General features: G+C 38.0%; 1 protein-coding gene across 1 annotated transcript in view; it reads right to left on the bottom strand.

The window, feature by feature from the left end:
* The window catches only part of ACACA (acetyl-CoA carboxylase alpha), a 266326-nt gene that overhangs the window by 128491 nt on the left and 124173 nt on the right, over nt 1-13662 (bottom strand). Inside the window, exons 26-29 of the mRNA XM_021717048.1 lie at nt 8707-8820; nt 7078-7191; nt 5907-5996; nt 4175-4293 (exon numbers count right to left, since the gene is read on the bottom strand). Of these exons, the coding sequence (XP_021572723.1) occupies nt 4175-4293; nt 5907-5996; nt 7078-7191; nt 8707-8820 (437 nt within the window). The remainder of the gene's footprint in view (nt 1-4174; nt 4294-5906; nt 5997-7077; nt 7192-8706; nt 8821-13662) is intronic.

Here is a 13662-nt window from a genome sequence, read left to right on the forward strand (position 1 = left end):
TTTTTTTTGAAAGGATTTATTGAGAGGACAGGAAAGCTCCCATAGTAGGAGGGGACTTGAGAGGGTTGCCAGACCCCATCTCTTAAAAAAATTTTTAAAAAATTTGTTAACCCCAGTTGGGAAAAATATTACAGAATTCTGTTTTACATTGATAAGCAAAATATGTATGATTCATATGCTTGTTCTCCATTCTCAATGAATAATTTTAAAAGCATGCAAAAAATATTGTACTGTGATATTTAACTCCTGTAACTACTAAGAACAAATAACATAAGAGTAAGAGATTTTTTTTCTTTTTCCTAGAAATACTACCATTAATGTAAAACAAAGAGGACTCAAACTGATTGTCCTAATTTTTAGTCTAGAGTTGAGCTGTCTAACATGGCAGCCACTAGCCACATTTGACAAGAACATGTTTGAAATTCGGCTTGTCTATATTGAGATATGTCGTAAGTATAGAATATACTCTGAGCTGGGCATGGAGGCTCATGCCTGTAATCCCAGCAAGTTGGGAGGCTGAGGAGGGAGGATCGCTTGAGCCCAAAATTCAAGACCAGCCTGGGCAACATAGTGGAACACAATCTGTACAAAAAAATACAAAAATTATCTAGGCATGGTGGCACATACCTGTAGGCCCAGCTACTTGAGACGCTGGGGTGGGAGGATCGCTTGAGGCCAGGAGGTTGGGCTGAGGCTGCAGTGAGTCGTGACTGTGTCACTACACTCTAGCCTCAGCCACAGAACCAGACCCTGTCTCAAAAAAACCAAAACAAACAAAAAAACACAAAAAGACTCCACAAATACACTCTGAATTTCAAAGACTTAGTATGAATAAGAGAATAAAAAAATCTCATTAACAAATGTTTTACATATTTAAATGGTATTTTGGGCACAATGGAAAAAGAAAAGAAATAAAATTTATTAACATTAATTTTATGTTTCTTTTTACACTTTTAAATGTGGCCAGTCGAAAATTTTAAATTACATATGTGGCATGAATTGTATTTCTATTTGACAGTGCTGGTCTAGAAGTAGTGATTTTCAATTATAGGTGTTCATCAGAATTATCAGAGATTTTTTTTTCAAAAAGTTGTAACCTAGACTCTAATCCAAAATGAATCAGATCTTGGAAATCAGGAGCCCAGGTGTATTTTCAAAATTCTTCCCCAAATAATTCTAAGACTCATTAATCAAGAGGTTAGTGGATATAATTGTGTACTTGAGCTTTATAGGACTGGGAGTAGAATGGACACTAGTAGTCCCCTGTAACTCACTTCTGTATATTGAGAAACAACGTGCTTTTTGACTGCTTGTTCAAAACAATAAGAATTGAAAAAAATAAAAGTAGTGGAATAAGTAAAAAGAATTAGAAAAGTACTGCTCAAAACTAGCTAAATCTATGAGACTATAGATTTCTTTTTAAGGTGTGCAGGCTTGTTGTATAATAAAGAATTTGATTGGCTGTTTTCTCTGGTTCCTGAGAGAGACAATGTAAATCCTTGGAATTTTCCTGAGTAATAGAAATGTCACTGTTATTCATAAGCCCCTTGGATCACACCTGGGTTTATGCTAGGATATTCGATGACTCAGGATGGGAAACACAGGAAGGACTAACTATATGATTAAAGGATTGGGAGCTTTAAGCCAGTCCAACCTCTAGGAGGGAAGACTGAGTTTAATCATGCAGCCTATGTGTTAATTAACCATGCCTATGTAATGAAACCCTGATAAAAAACTCTGGACACTGACGTTCAGTGGAGTTTCTTGATTGGTGAACACACTGATGTGCTGAGGGAGAAGCACTCTGATTCCATAAGGAAAGAACAGGGAAGCTTGATGCTTAAGATTTCTAATACTTTGCTCTACATAGCTCTTCATTTGGCTGATCTTGATAATAAAACTGTAACACTTGAGTGCTGAGTTGTCCTAGGGAATTATCAAATTGAGGAAATTGTAGGAGCCTCCAAATTTGTAGCCAATTGGTCAGAAATGCAAGTGGCCTGGGGACCCCACTCATGGTCCCATCTGAAGTAGAAGCAGTTTTGTGAAAGACTGAGCCCTTTACTTGTGGCATCCGATCTAACTCCAGGTGGTTAGTGTCAGAATTGAATTGCAATACACCAGTTGGTATCGGAATAAGGTTATCACTTCAAATTGAAACAAAAACATTTGTAAAAATATATAAAATCTTATAAAACTAAATTCAAACTAGCAAATCTATGATAACCGAACAAGCTATACTCTGAACTAAATACACCATTATGTGATCAAATCTGATCATTTGACACTAACAAAAAGACTTTAGATCTAAAAAAGCATTAAAGCAATTTTAACATTTTTCTGGTTTTCACAAAGATTTTATCTTTCCTTTTTATTTTGCAAGTATCTTCATCTTCACACCTACACCAATAATAATGATGACAATGATAATAACAATAACAATCCAGCAGCTTTAAAATTACACAGATAATCAAGAAATATGTTAGAGAGACTACAAGATTACAGTTCTGTTCAAGTCTAGCCTTTGTCCACAGGGTGTTCAGACGTTGGAAGGGACAGGCATACAAGTTTTGAAATCACATCAGACTAACCAAGATTCACAACATTGATGTGGAAAAGTGAATAACATTTCTTAACAAAGCAGTTAAGAAGAATTTCTCTCATTTTCCAGTCAACCTTCCCTCAGAAACTGGACATATCCTCAAATAAAAAAGTAGGACAGGGAGAGCAATTCTGAAAGACAAGGAGAGTGATGAGGAGAGAAAGAAATCAGAAGTAGCCCTGCAGCCTGACTACAAATCACTGCCCAAAGGGAAGAAGTAGCAGAAAGCAGGAAGAAAAGGAGACTGCCCTGAGAATTACAAAGAGCATTAAGTATAGTGTGTGGTTCTCTACAATTATTCAAGGAATGCAGGAAAAGAAAGAAGACTGAGTGCTGTGCCCATGTGTGTCATGAGTACTTTGCTGCTCGCTGAAGGACAACCATTTGTTTCTAGAAAATGAGATTCTGAAATCCATGGAGGCAAAAATGTACTGAGAGATGCTTGCTAAATCAAGGATATATGCTTTTCTCTGCCAGCCATAAGGTATCTTTGAGGTAGAGAAGTGAAAGGATCTTCTGAGACAAAGAAGAGAGGTACTTTTTCTGAAGAAGCCTCTGCTCATCTTCCGCTCTCTGCTGGATCAACAGTGGCATCCAGTGGCCAAAAGTCTCAGCACAGACTTCTTTGTCTATGGAAAAGGTTTCTATTGCTTTGGGCGAAGTAGCAATTTAGAACAAAACCATTTCTGGTGTCTGTAACTAAGATCCCCCCAAAGACATAGTACTTTGTAATACCAAGTGAAGAACCAAAGGCCATAGAGAAGAAAGGGAGAGGGGCAGATTAAGATTGGCTGTGGTATTTATATTTCCTACAGTATTACTAAAACAAATGAAAATACAGGAGGGGTTGAACAAATGTGTGGCTGGAATTCCTAGATTTTCATTGCCTTAAAATATTTTTTTTAAATGAATATTTAAAATATTTTCATTTTAAAACAAAAGCAATACTGAAACAATTTTTCATGTGCACATTTTACTTTTTAAAGGACTTAGGAAAGGAAGAAGGATAATGAAATTATCATGGTTTAAGTAATTTACTTGAATTCAAGAAGTTTGGTTCTGAAATATGATTTTTTAAAACTGATTGAATCTCAACTGCCAGATTCAGGTGTTTTTAGAGAGATAATGAAACTGGCTCAAGTATAACCTCAACCCATAGCAAACATATAGAAAAGCAAAGCATTCTACCTAAGATATCCTTTTGTTCCAACTGCTGACTTACATTGTTAAAAGAGTGATTTTCTGGTAGAGTTTTAGCAAGTAAATTGTTGTTAAATTCTAACTTTAAATAAAGAAAGAAAAAAGAGGGAATAAATAAAAAAACTGTTTCCTCAGTGATATAATGCAAACAAGAATAAATGAAGTAATCCTAAATTTTTATCATAATGAGACCATACTTTATTTCTCCAGATCAAATAAGTGGGCACCAAGAAGCTCTTCTTTTGTGGTTCATATTTGTTCATTTTTTGCCCTACATTGCTAGCTAAAAAACATGGAATTGCTATATACATTACTCCCCTTGACTCTCATGGTATACCTCTGGCTCATAGGCACATACCATCTCAAACTCACCTGTTTGGATGAGATGTGGGCAGCATGAACTGGAATTCTACCACGCAGGTGTTGTCCTTAAGCTGGCGGTGTTGTACACTGTTAAGTTCATAGGCAATATAAGCCCTTCGAACATATACCTGGTTCAAAAGTAACCCTCAGTAAATAAACTTCAAAATCAGAAATTAAGAGAATAGCCCAGAAAAAAGATAGTTTTGAAATGAAGTATCTGACGCAGAAGGTGAATTGTGGTGAGATAAGTCCCAAGGTCCTATGCATACACATACCTTACTTGAATTTTAAAGCTTGAGTCTTAATACTATACTCATGACTATAAATGAAAACACAACTAGGGTGCCTCTGCTGGATATCTATGAACATTGTAAACCTTTTTTCATATAATCTAAACCCTGGAAAAGGCTGACTCTTTAGCAAAAGAGAGCATATAGAACCACAACTATTAACTCATTAAACACGATAATTTTAACAGAAGATAAAAGCAAGCAGTGACAAAAAACTGGAGGTACTGATTCTGGGTCGCTTAAGGAGTAAAGACAGAAGACAAAAACAATCGCAGTATAGTTCAACTCTTTTTCTATCTTTCTTTTACTATTTTGTATCTTTGTTTTGTGTTTCTCCCCCTCCCCACTCAAAATCAGTTTTGGATTATTTAGATTCCCAAACTCTGGGCAAAAGCAGGAAGGTATAATTTGACATACGATATCTCGAATATATCATCTTGACTCAAGAGTTAAAGAAACAGCAATAGGATGCATCTCTGTAAAAATGATCAGTCTAACCTCATGCACTGCATAGCCAATTTGCCATGCACATAAAATGCTACCTGGGATTCTATGGCATGTAAGGCATATAAGCAGGTTTCTCATTAAATGACATGAAAGCACTCTAAAACACTTAGATATTTAAAAACTTTGATATTTACTAGTAGGATACTTTATACTCTACCCACAGAATACAAATAAAAAGTAACACTAAGGAGCTGCCAACAGACTGTGGTAATATTACATAAAATCATCTAAAACACTTTTCTCCATCTACAAAAAACATCTACTTGGCAACTTTATAGCAGTATTCAGGGCCTGTAACTTTTGTGCTTAATGAGGTAGTGTGCTATAGTGAAAACAAAAATCTTTGAAGTCAGATTAACCTGAGTTCAAATGCAAACTCCTCCACTTACTATCTACGTGGTTTTGAGCAAGTCACTTAACCTCTCAGAGTCTCACTTTCTTCTTACTTCATAAAGTAACTGTAGGGTTAAATGAGAAAAATAATGTACCTAAAACACAGTTCATTAAATGTTATGACTTTCTTTCCTATGATGAAATATTTCATAAGACAATTCAAGATATAACTAAAATTCATTTTAATTTGGCCCAAATTTCAAAATGGTAAGGTTACATATGTTTTGATCAGTCATATATTTTCACTTATTGTATTGCAGGTAATCCTAACTCATTATGAAATGGGAGAAATCAAATATCTGGAAAATAGAAACTACTGAAAAATGCTGGCAGCTATTATTCCTGTGATTGGAAACCAGAAGCTGGTGATTAGTTCAGATGAATCACTTGAGTAAAGTACCTGAGTGAACACTTACTGTTTCAGAGGAAACCAAGATTACCTTAGAACCAGCCTTAAGGCCAAAGAAAATAACTGACGTGATAGCCAAACAGACAGAAGAAATCAGCTGGAGACAATGGAAAGGTCATCTCATATTACCATGAAAACTTACCTCCAGAGCTGCCATCCTCACCACCTGGTTGCTATGATAGAAGAAGTTTGGTAGAACATCAAAAATAGATGTTTCAGATAAGATGAGTTTCTGGAAGGTACAAAGACAGGCTTAACCCATTATATCCAAAAGAGAACAATTTCAGTGGACACTATTTGGCATTTAGTGAAGCCTAAGAATTCTGTCTATGCATGCCAAATAGGAACTTAACCTCGCTGTGTTTCATCATCCTTATCTACACAATGGAAAAAATACTAATATCTAACTTCATAAGGCTGATGCATTATATGAATTAATACATGTAAAATTCTTAGAATAATGCATTGAGAACTCAGCAATTATATGCTAATAAGTGCTATTATCCTGTCTGACATATATCTATATTCTACTTCCTAAATATTGTCTCAGTACTCCACTGTGGTAAAACCTAGATTTGAACCCCAGTTGAAACTCTAGATTTCAACTATGAATCATATAAGAAATCACATCCTTCTTTTTTCTCTAGGTTTCCCAGGAGAAAATCTTACAGGATATCTGAGTTTCCCCTTGGGCAGATGTAACAATAATATCCTTGTTACCAGGTAGAAAAATATAAAGTCACCCTAAGAAAATGATGTTGTTTAAAAATATAGTAATAGTCAAGGTCCTCCAATTAGTAGTAAAATTAGCCAAGAATCTCTCACGAAATTGGCTCCTTATAAAGCTTAACAGTAAGCACTAAAATAAAATTAAAAGATACTTAAATAGCTTTGTCTCCAGAAGAATAACAACTATCTGTGTATACATCTAATTCAAATATCAGAAATCATCCGAGAAAACTTAGTAGGGAGATATATATATATATGATATATGTATCAGAAATCAACCGATGTTGACACTTAATTCTGCCCTAGAATACTTTCTAAGTAAAATCACAAGAGGTAAAGACCTCAACAGAACACTTCTATCAAGGGAGGCCTATTTGATTTTTAAGCTAAACTACAATTCTAACAGCATTTTAATGAAGAAAAAAAAATATTCACAAGTATAATGCCGTTTAGAAAGTCAAGGTATAAAACTTCTATTACACAGAAAATCAACATTAATAATTAAACTATGCTTGTGAATAAAGGGGACAATAGGGTGGAGTGGTAGGAAAGATGTGTGTGTGTGTGTGTGTGTTTGTGTGTACCTGCAGGTTCTCAATGCAAAACTGATGTCCATACATGTCAATAGCCGACAAGAAGATAGACTCTACTTGGTTATGACGAAGCTCATATGATGGCAAATGGGAGGCAATAAGAACCTAGAGAGAGATCAAAATAAGAGCATAAGTTCCTGGAGTGATTATTCTAGGCTCCTATTAGGCAGCTCTGATACAAAAGCAATAAATATAAGTCTGTAAGGCATCTAAGATAAAACAGAGAATGAGTAAAACAACTTCTAGGTCCTGTAACATAAAGCCAATGCCACCAAATACTGAATCTCAGTTGACTCTCACCATGATTTGCGTTGTTGGCAATTTCCCATGGGGACAGGGGGAAGGGAGAGAAAACAGCTTCAATCAAGTTCCATCAGTGCATGTGATTTACCATCGCAAAGCTGCTAGTCCTGGGGACTGCATGACTAGCTGTTAATTGGGAATCAGGTCTGGCAGGGAGCAGCTGTGGGAAAGGAGGATGCAGCATAGCTAGCCTTTTGCAACTATGAAATAGAAAGAAACACTGGGAAAAGGTGCTTTGACAGTCCCAGGTACTCAGCACCAAGGAGAAGGCATTAGGAAGTAACACCAATGCATGTGAGGGGCAGAGAGAGTGAAAGCAGTGTCATAAACAAACAGGGACACTGTAGGATCTGAATACCCTCAGCAGGTCACTGAGAGGTTCAATAACTTTGAGTAGTTCAGTGATATGGATACAATTGTACAGAAAGCAGAAGGTCACTGAACAGCTTCAAATGCTGCTTCCCTGTCAATGACCATGGACTGAAACACAAAGAGAGCACTGACTCTCATGGCTTCCCTGCTGAAACCTTTTGGAATGGAAATGAAGACTGCAGGGTGAAACTAACTGGACTTCTCTGGGGTTGTTCTGATTGCTTGTGCCTAAGATTCATTTCATTATCTTTCTGCTTTCCACACTTGATTATTTCCTGTACACTTAAAAGTTTTCATCTGCTCCTGAGTTCCCTTTGAGAAGCAAGAAATATTGAGTCTATTTCCTTCCCTCAGTGTCCTTTACTCCACCTGACCCTGGCTTACTACCCCAGGTTGCTAGGGAGGATAGGGACTGCTACCAGGACTTTTAATGCAGAAAGGGCTCCTATTTTAAAAAGACTCAGCATTAATGTATTCTTTTTTGTTTAAAATCAGCTGGGCTCAGTGGTTCAGCCTGTAATACCACGCCTTTGGGAGGCTGAGGTGAGTGGATTGCCTGAGTTCACGGGTTCGAGACCCACCTGGGCAGCGAGACCTCATCTCTACAATAAATCAAGAAATCAGCCGGGCATGGTAGCGCATGCCTGTAATTCCGGCTACTCGGAAGGCTGAGGCGGAAGGATCGCCAGAGCCCAGCAGGTCGAGGCTGCGGTGGCCAGGAGCGGTCACTGCACTCCAGTCTGGGCGACAGAGTGAGACTCCAACTCAAAAAAAAAAAATCATACACCACATGAAAACATTTGTTCTGAAGGAACTGTGACATACACAGCAAATTGTATGATCTTTCTAAGGTGATCACATACATTTCATTGTGTCTAGGACTGTCCAATCAATAAAAACCATCCCTCCATGAATACCATCAAGATAACCAACAAACGTCCTTACCTGGCGTGCTCGCAGTGCCACTTTAGCATTGGTGGTCTTGCTGAGTTGAGTTAGCTCTGTGAGAATATTCAGCAGCTCATCAGTCAGAGTAGGGTCCCGGCCACACAACTGATCCTAATTGTTAATGTAAAAATGACATGCATAACCACATTAAGGACAGGTAGATAGGATTTTGAAATGGAGGAAGGGAATGAAAACAAAGTAAATACATGCAAACTTCCTGTTATTTTTACCCTAAACAAAGGTCCCACAGGAAGATCTGTGAAAGAGAAGCAATCCAAATCCCTCAATCATTCAGCTTTAAAATTCCTAATGTATTTCTTTATAAATCAACACTATACTTTTAACATGCAGGCTAAATCATCAGAAACCACTAAAATGGGTCAAGGGGATTCTGAATATGAAATAATAGATGATGTCTCAAAGTTTTAAGAGGATTTAAATAACATAGTGACCAAAGCCTTCCTGTTCCCTCTTCCTAGCACTTTTGGAAGCAAAAGGGACCACCCTGGTGGTTTTCATTCCATGAACCAAATGGTCCACATCCCAGGAGGACACAACACAGAAAGGCAAGAATGAAATTTTATTCATCTATAAACATACACTAACTAAAAACATCATCTCATAATCTGGCAATTCTGTACCCCAAATCATCTATCCTCTTCCTGTACCAATATTCATTTCATGACATTTAAACATGGTGAATTGTTAGCTGACTTAGAGGGAAAGAAACGAGCTCCTACTATAGAATCCATGGTTAGTAGGTATTGGGTTCTTCCGCCTCTAAAGATTAAAAACTGTTAAGAAAAAGATCCCTGTGAGGAGTGGTGGCTCACACCTGTAATCCCAGCACTTTGGGAGGCAGAGGCAAGAGACTGCCTGAGTCCAGGGGGTCAAGACCAGCCTGGGCATCTAGGCAAGACCTCCTCTCCACAATAAACAAAGAAATTAGCTGGGCATGATGGCACATGACTGTAGTTCCAGTTGGAAGACTGAGGCAGAAGGATTGCCTGAGCTTAGCAGATCAACACTGCGGTAGTCATGAACATGCCACTGCACTCCAGCCTGGATGACAGTGAGACACTGACAAAAAGGAAAAAAAAAAGATCCCTATAATACTCTGAGAGAAATAGCTCTACTGGAGTCCAGTGGAGTATCAGTTAATTCCCCAAATTCATTCATTCTCCATGCAATTTCCATCTAAGCTGATAACACTACAAATGCAGTTTTTATAAATGTCTTGTCTTATTTGAATTATATAGAGTATTAGTAGTAGCAGTTATTAATAAAATCTTTATTCTCCCCCTACTACCAATGAGACATGGAAAGATCCCAAGGGGCCTGCCTGTTGCTGTTTTTTTAAGCTTCTCTCTACCTTAATTAACAGTCCTTTCCTGAAACAATCTCTATATTTCATACATAACCTTCTCCATCTCAGAGATACTCTTTTTTTTCTGGGTTGGGGTCTCACTCTGTCACCCAGACCGGAGTGCAGTATCACGATCACAGTTCACCAAAGCCTTGAACTCCTGGGCTCAAGTGATCCTCGCACCTCAGCATCCCAAGTAGCTAGGAATACAGGTGAATGTCACCACACCCAGGTAATTTTTTATTTATTTTTTGTAGCGACAAGGAATCAAGGACTCACTATATTGCTGAGACTGGTCTCGAATTCCTGGGCTCAAGTAATCTTCCCACCTGGACCTCCCCAAAGCACTGGCATTACAGATGTGAGCAACCAAACCTGGCCAGGAATATTCTTTATAGCCCTTTATCACCATAGTACTAATAAAAGCATGGGTTTGTGGCCTTTGAGGAAGACATGCATTTCCTAAAAACCTTTTCCAAAACTCCTACTACCTTCCAGCTCACATAGTAAATGCTTTTGGTATACTCAACATTATTATGCTGGGAAGACGGGTTCTTAAATTTTTTTTTTTTTTTTTGAGTTGGAGTCTCACTCTGTCACCCAGGCTGGAGTGCAGTGACCGCTCCCAGCCACTGCAGCCTCGACCTGCTGGGCTCCGGCGATCCTTCTGCCTCAGCCTTCCGAGTAGCCGGAACTATAGGCGCGCGCTACCACGCCCAGCTAACTTTTTGATTTATTGTAAAGATGAGGTCTTGCCAAGTTGCCCCGGCGGGTCTCAAACCCGCGGGCTCAGGCAATTCACTCACCTTGGCCTCCCAAAGCGTGGGATTACAGGTTGAGCCACCGAGCCCCGCCTTAAACTTTTTTTTTTTAAGAAAGTGATTCAGAAAATGAAATTCTGGTTCCGCAATCCACCAACCAGAGGTCTGCTCCAACTGTACAGAGTCATAAAACACAGGATGGGATTTACAGTTAAGGAAGTACAAGTATTGTTTTTACCCATTTAAACCAGAGAATGCAGTCATCCGAGGGAGAAAAATAGAAGCTTCTATTAAAGTGAAGGGTTCTGTTGAACATGTAATCACAAATCATTGGACCTGTTTCACTTATAAAAGCAAAGAGGAGAAAGAAAATGCAACTAAGTGTCATGTTTTGCTGAGACCTAATGAGCAAAATAGAGTTTCAAGGGAGTATGTTAAAGTATCAAAGACAAGGCCACAAAAAGACAGGAAAGAATAGATGAATAATAGTGGATAAAGAAGACAAAATAAGTTTTCTCTACCTAAATCCTTCTTTTTCTAATGCTCCTCATAGAAACATATTCCTTTCTGAGGTGCTTACTTCAGTCATCAGGATGATCCACCAAAAGGTCTCAAACGTAAGAAACGTCCTGGGTAATGCCACACAACTCAGCTCCTCTGTACACAGTCAGACAAAAGTCTCAACATTAAAAACAAAAGCCAACATGACAAAATAAGAACACTAGTAACCTCCCCAGCCTGTAAGAGATTTGATATGGAAAGTTTTCCCTTTAAAGAAAATCTAGATTTACCTTTAGAGATTAAACTAAAATAAAGAAAAATGAAATTCTCCTCTGGCTTAGCTACAGATCATGTCCTAACTTAAAAACAAAGGAAAACACACAAAATCATCTCTTGAAAAAAATACTTCTTCATTTCATCTTTCCACTATGAGAAAAAAGGGAGTAAGAAAGTGCTTAGGGAAAAAGAAAAAAAAAAAAAAAAAAGTAGCCAGGCACGGAGGCTCACGCCTGTAATCCCAGCACTTTGGGAGGCAGAGGTGAGAGAGGATTGCCTGAGTCCAGGAGTTTGAAACTGGGCAACCTGGCAAGAACTCGTCTTAATAAATAATAATTAATAATTAAATTAGCCAGACATGGTGGTACACGCCTGTGGCTCCATCTATTTGGAAGGATGAGGCAGAAGGATCACCTGAGCCCAGCAGGTGGAGGCTATAGTGACTGTGAGCGAGTCACTGCACTCCAGCCTGAGCAACAGAATGCGACTCCAACTCAAAAAAAAAAAAAAGGTGATCTATGGAAATTAGAAAAAATAAAAGTGAAGTAATTAGCAAACAGTATGAATAAATCACTACTTCCATTAGCTTATCCATACTTTTTTCCATACTATTTTCTCTGCTGATGTCATTAATACTTACAGAAAGATGAGTAATAGAAAAATTATGCATAGAATAACTTTTTCAACTCTCTCTTATCCTTGATCTACACATAGTGTTCAAGTCCTGAAAGAAACCACCAGGGTTCTCCAGAACCATTCATCCTAAGATGCAAAAGTCCAACAGGAAGTTTATGGCCCTCTATCCTAAAGACAGGCTTCCTTTGGACAACTGGACAACACAACACCATCTACACCTGGTGAACGTTTTCTAACAACACCTTTACATGGTGACTATGTCAGTAGATGTGTTTCTTCAACATAAAATAGGTTTGTTTAAAGACCCACCTACTGATTTTTTGGATTACAGGTCATTTGCAAAAGTCTTTAGGCCAATGTGAAAATTATTATTAAGCAATATTTGTATAATACAGTTATTTCTTACTTTTACTTTTGACCCAGATGGCTGCTAACCATAGGAAATAGTTTGAATTTGCAGAAACATAACAAACATGATAAACTGTCAAAACCATAGTCAAAGTTATGCAGCTGACATAAGAGCCCAACTTGATCTCAGTATCCTAGGCATTAAATACCTCTGAGGAAGACAATTCAAAATAAAAAGAATATAACCTTAAGTGTAATGCCCTCACAACATTATGTATTGTTCAGCTGGTAGGTACTAATCCTGTCAGCAATATCAGCAATAGACCAGTAACTTCTAGTCACATCTAGACTTTTTGACATTCCAATGATGTCATGAGATAGAGCTAACAAGAAATTCAGTAGACTTGGACTCACTGAGAAAAGCTTTTCTTTTTTATTGGACAAATTATTTACAGTCATGTCAAAAAGAGGAAGAAGAGGTGCTAATCAGCATCTTAAATGTTTCCTGTCTGAACCAAATCAGAGGGTTATATGCGCAGCATTATTCACACAGAAGCGTGGTTTACAGCATGTTCATGTGGATCATATCAGAAATAAGATGTAAGCAATGAGGGAAAATCTACTTAGCATCAAGTTGGCTATAGGGTATGTATTGCCATTTAGACGGCTATGAGGATGTTGATATTTGTATTTGCACCAAATAGTTTAATTTGGCTAAGAGGTCACTTAAATAGCTTTAAGCAAACATAAACAATATTCTGAGCTCTAAGCACTTTCCTGAAGTTAAACTTAAGAAATAAGAAGAACTTTCTTTGTTTTTTTTTTTTTTTAAATCAGAGCCTCACTCTGTCGACCAGGCTGGAGTGCAGTGGCATGCTCATGGCCATCGCAGCCTCGACCTGCTGGGCTCAGGCTAACCTTCTGTCTCAGCTTTCCAAGTAGCTGGGACCACAGGCATGCAACACCATGCCTGGCTAATTTTTTGATTTATTGTAGAGATGAGGTCTCACCAAGTTGCCCATGCTGGTCTTGAACCTGTGGGCTCAGGCAATCCTCTTGCCTCGG

The sequence above is a fragment of the Carlito syrichta genome, unplaced genomic scaffold (genome assembly GCF_000164805.1).
Source record: "Carlito syrichta isolate Samal-C Ts95f unplaced genomic scaffold, Tarsius_syrichta-2.0.1 Scaffold309200, whole genome shotgun sequence".
Lineage (NCBI taxonomy): Eukaryota > Metazoa > Chordata > Mammalia > Primates > Tarsiidae > Carlito > Carlito syrichta.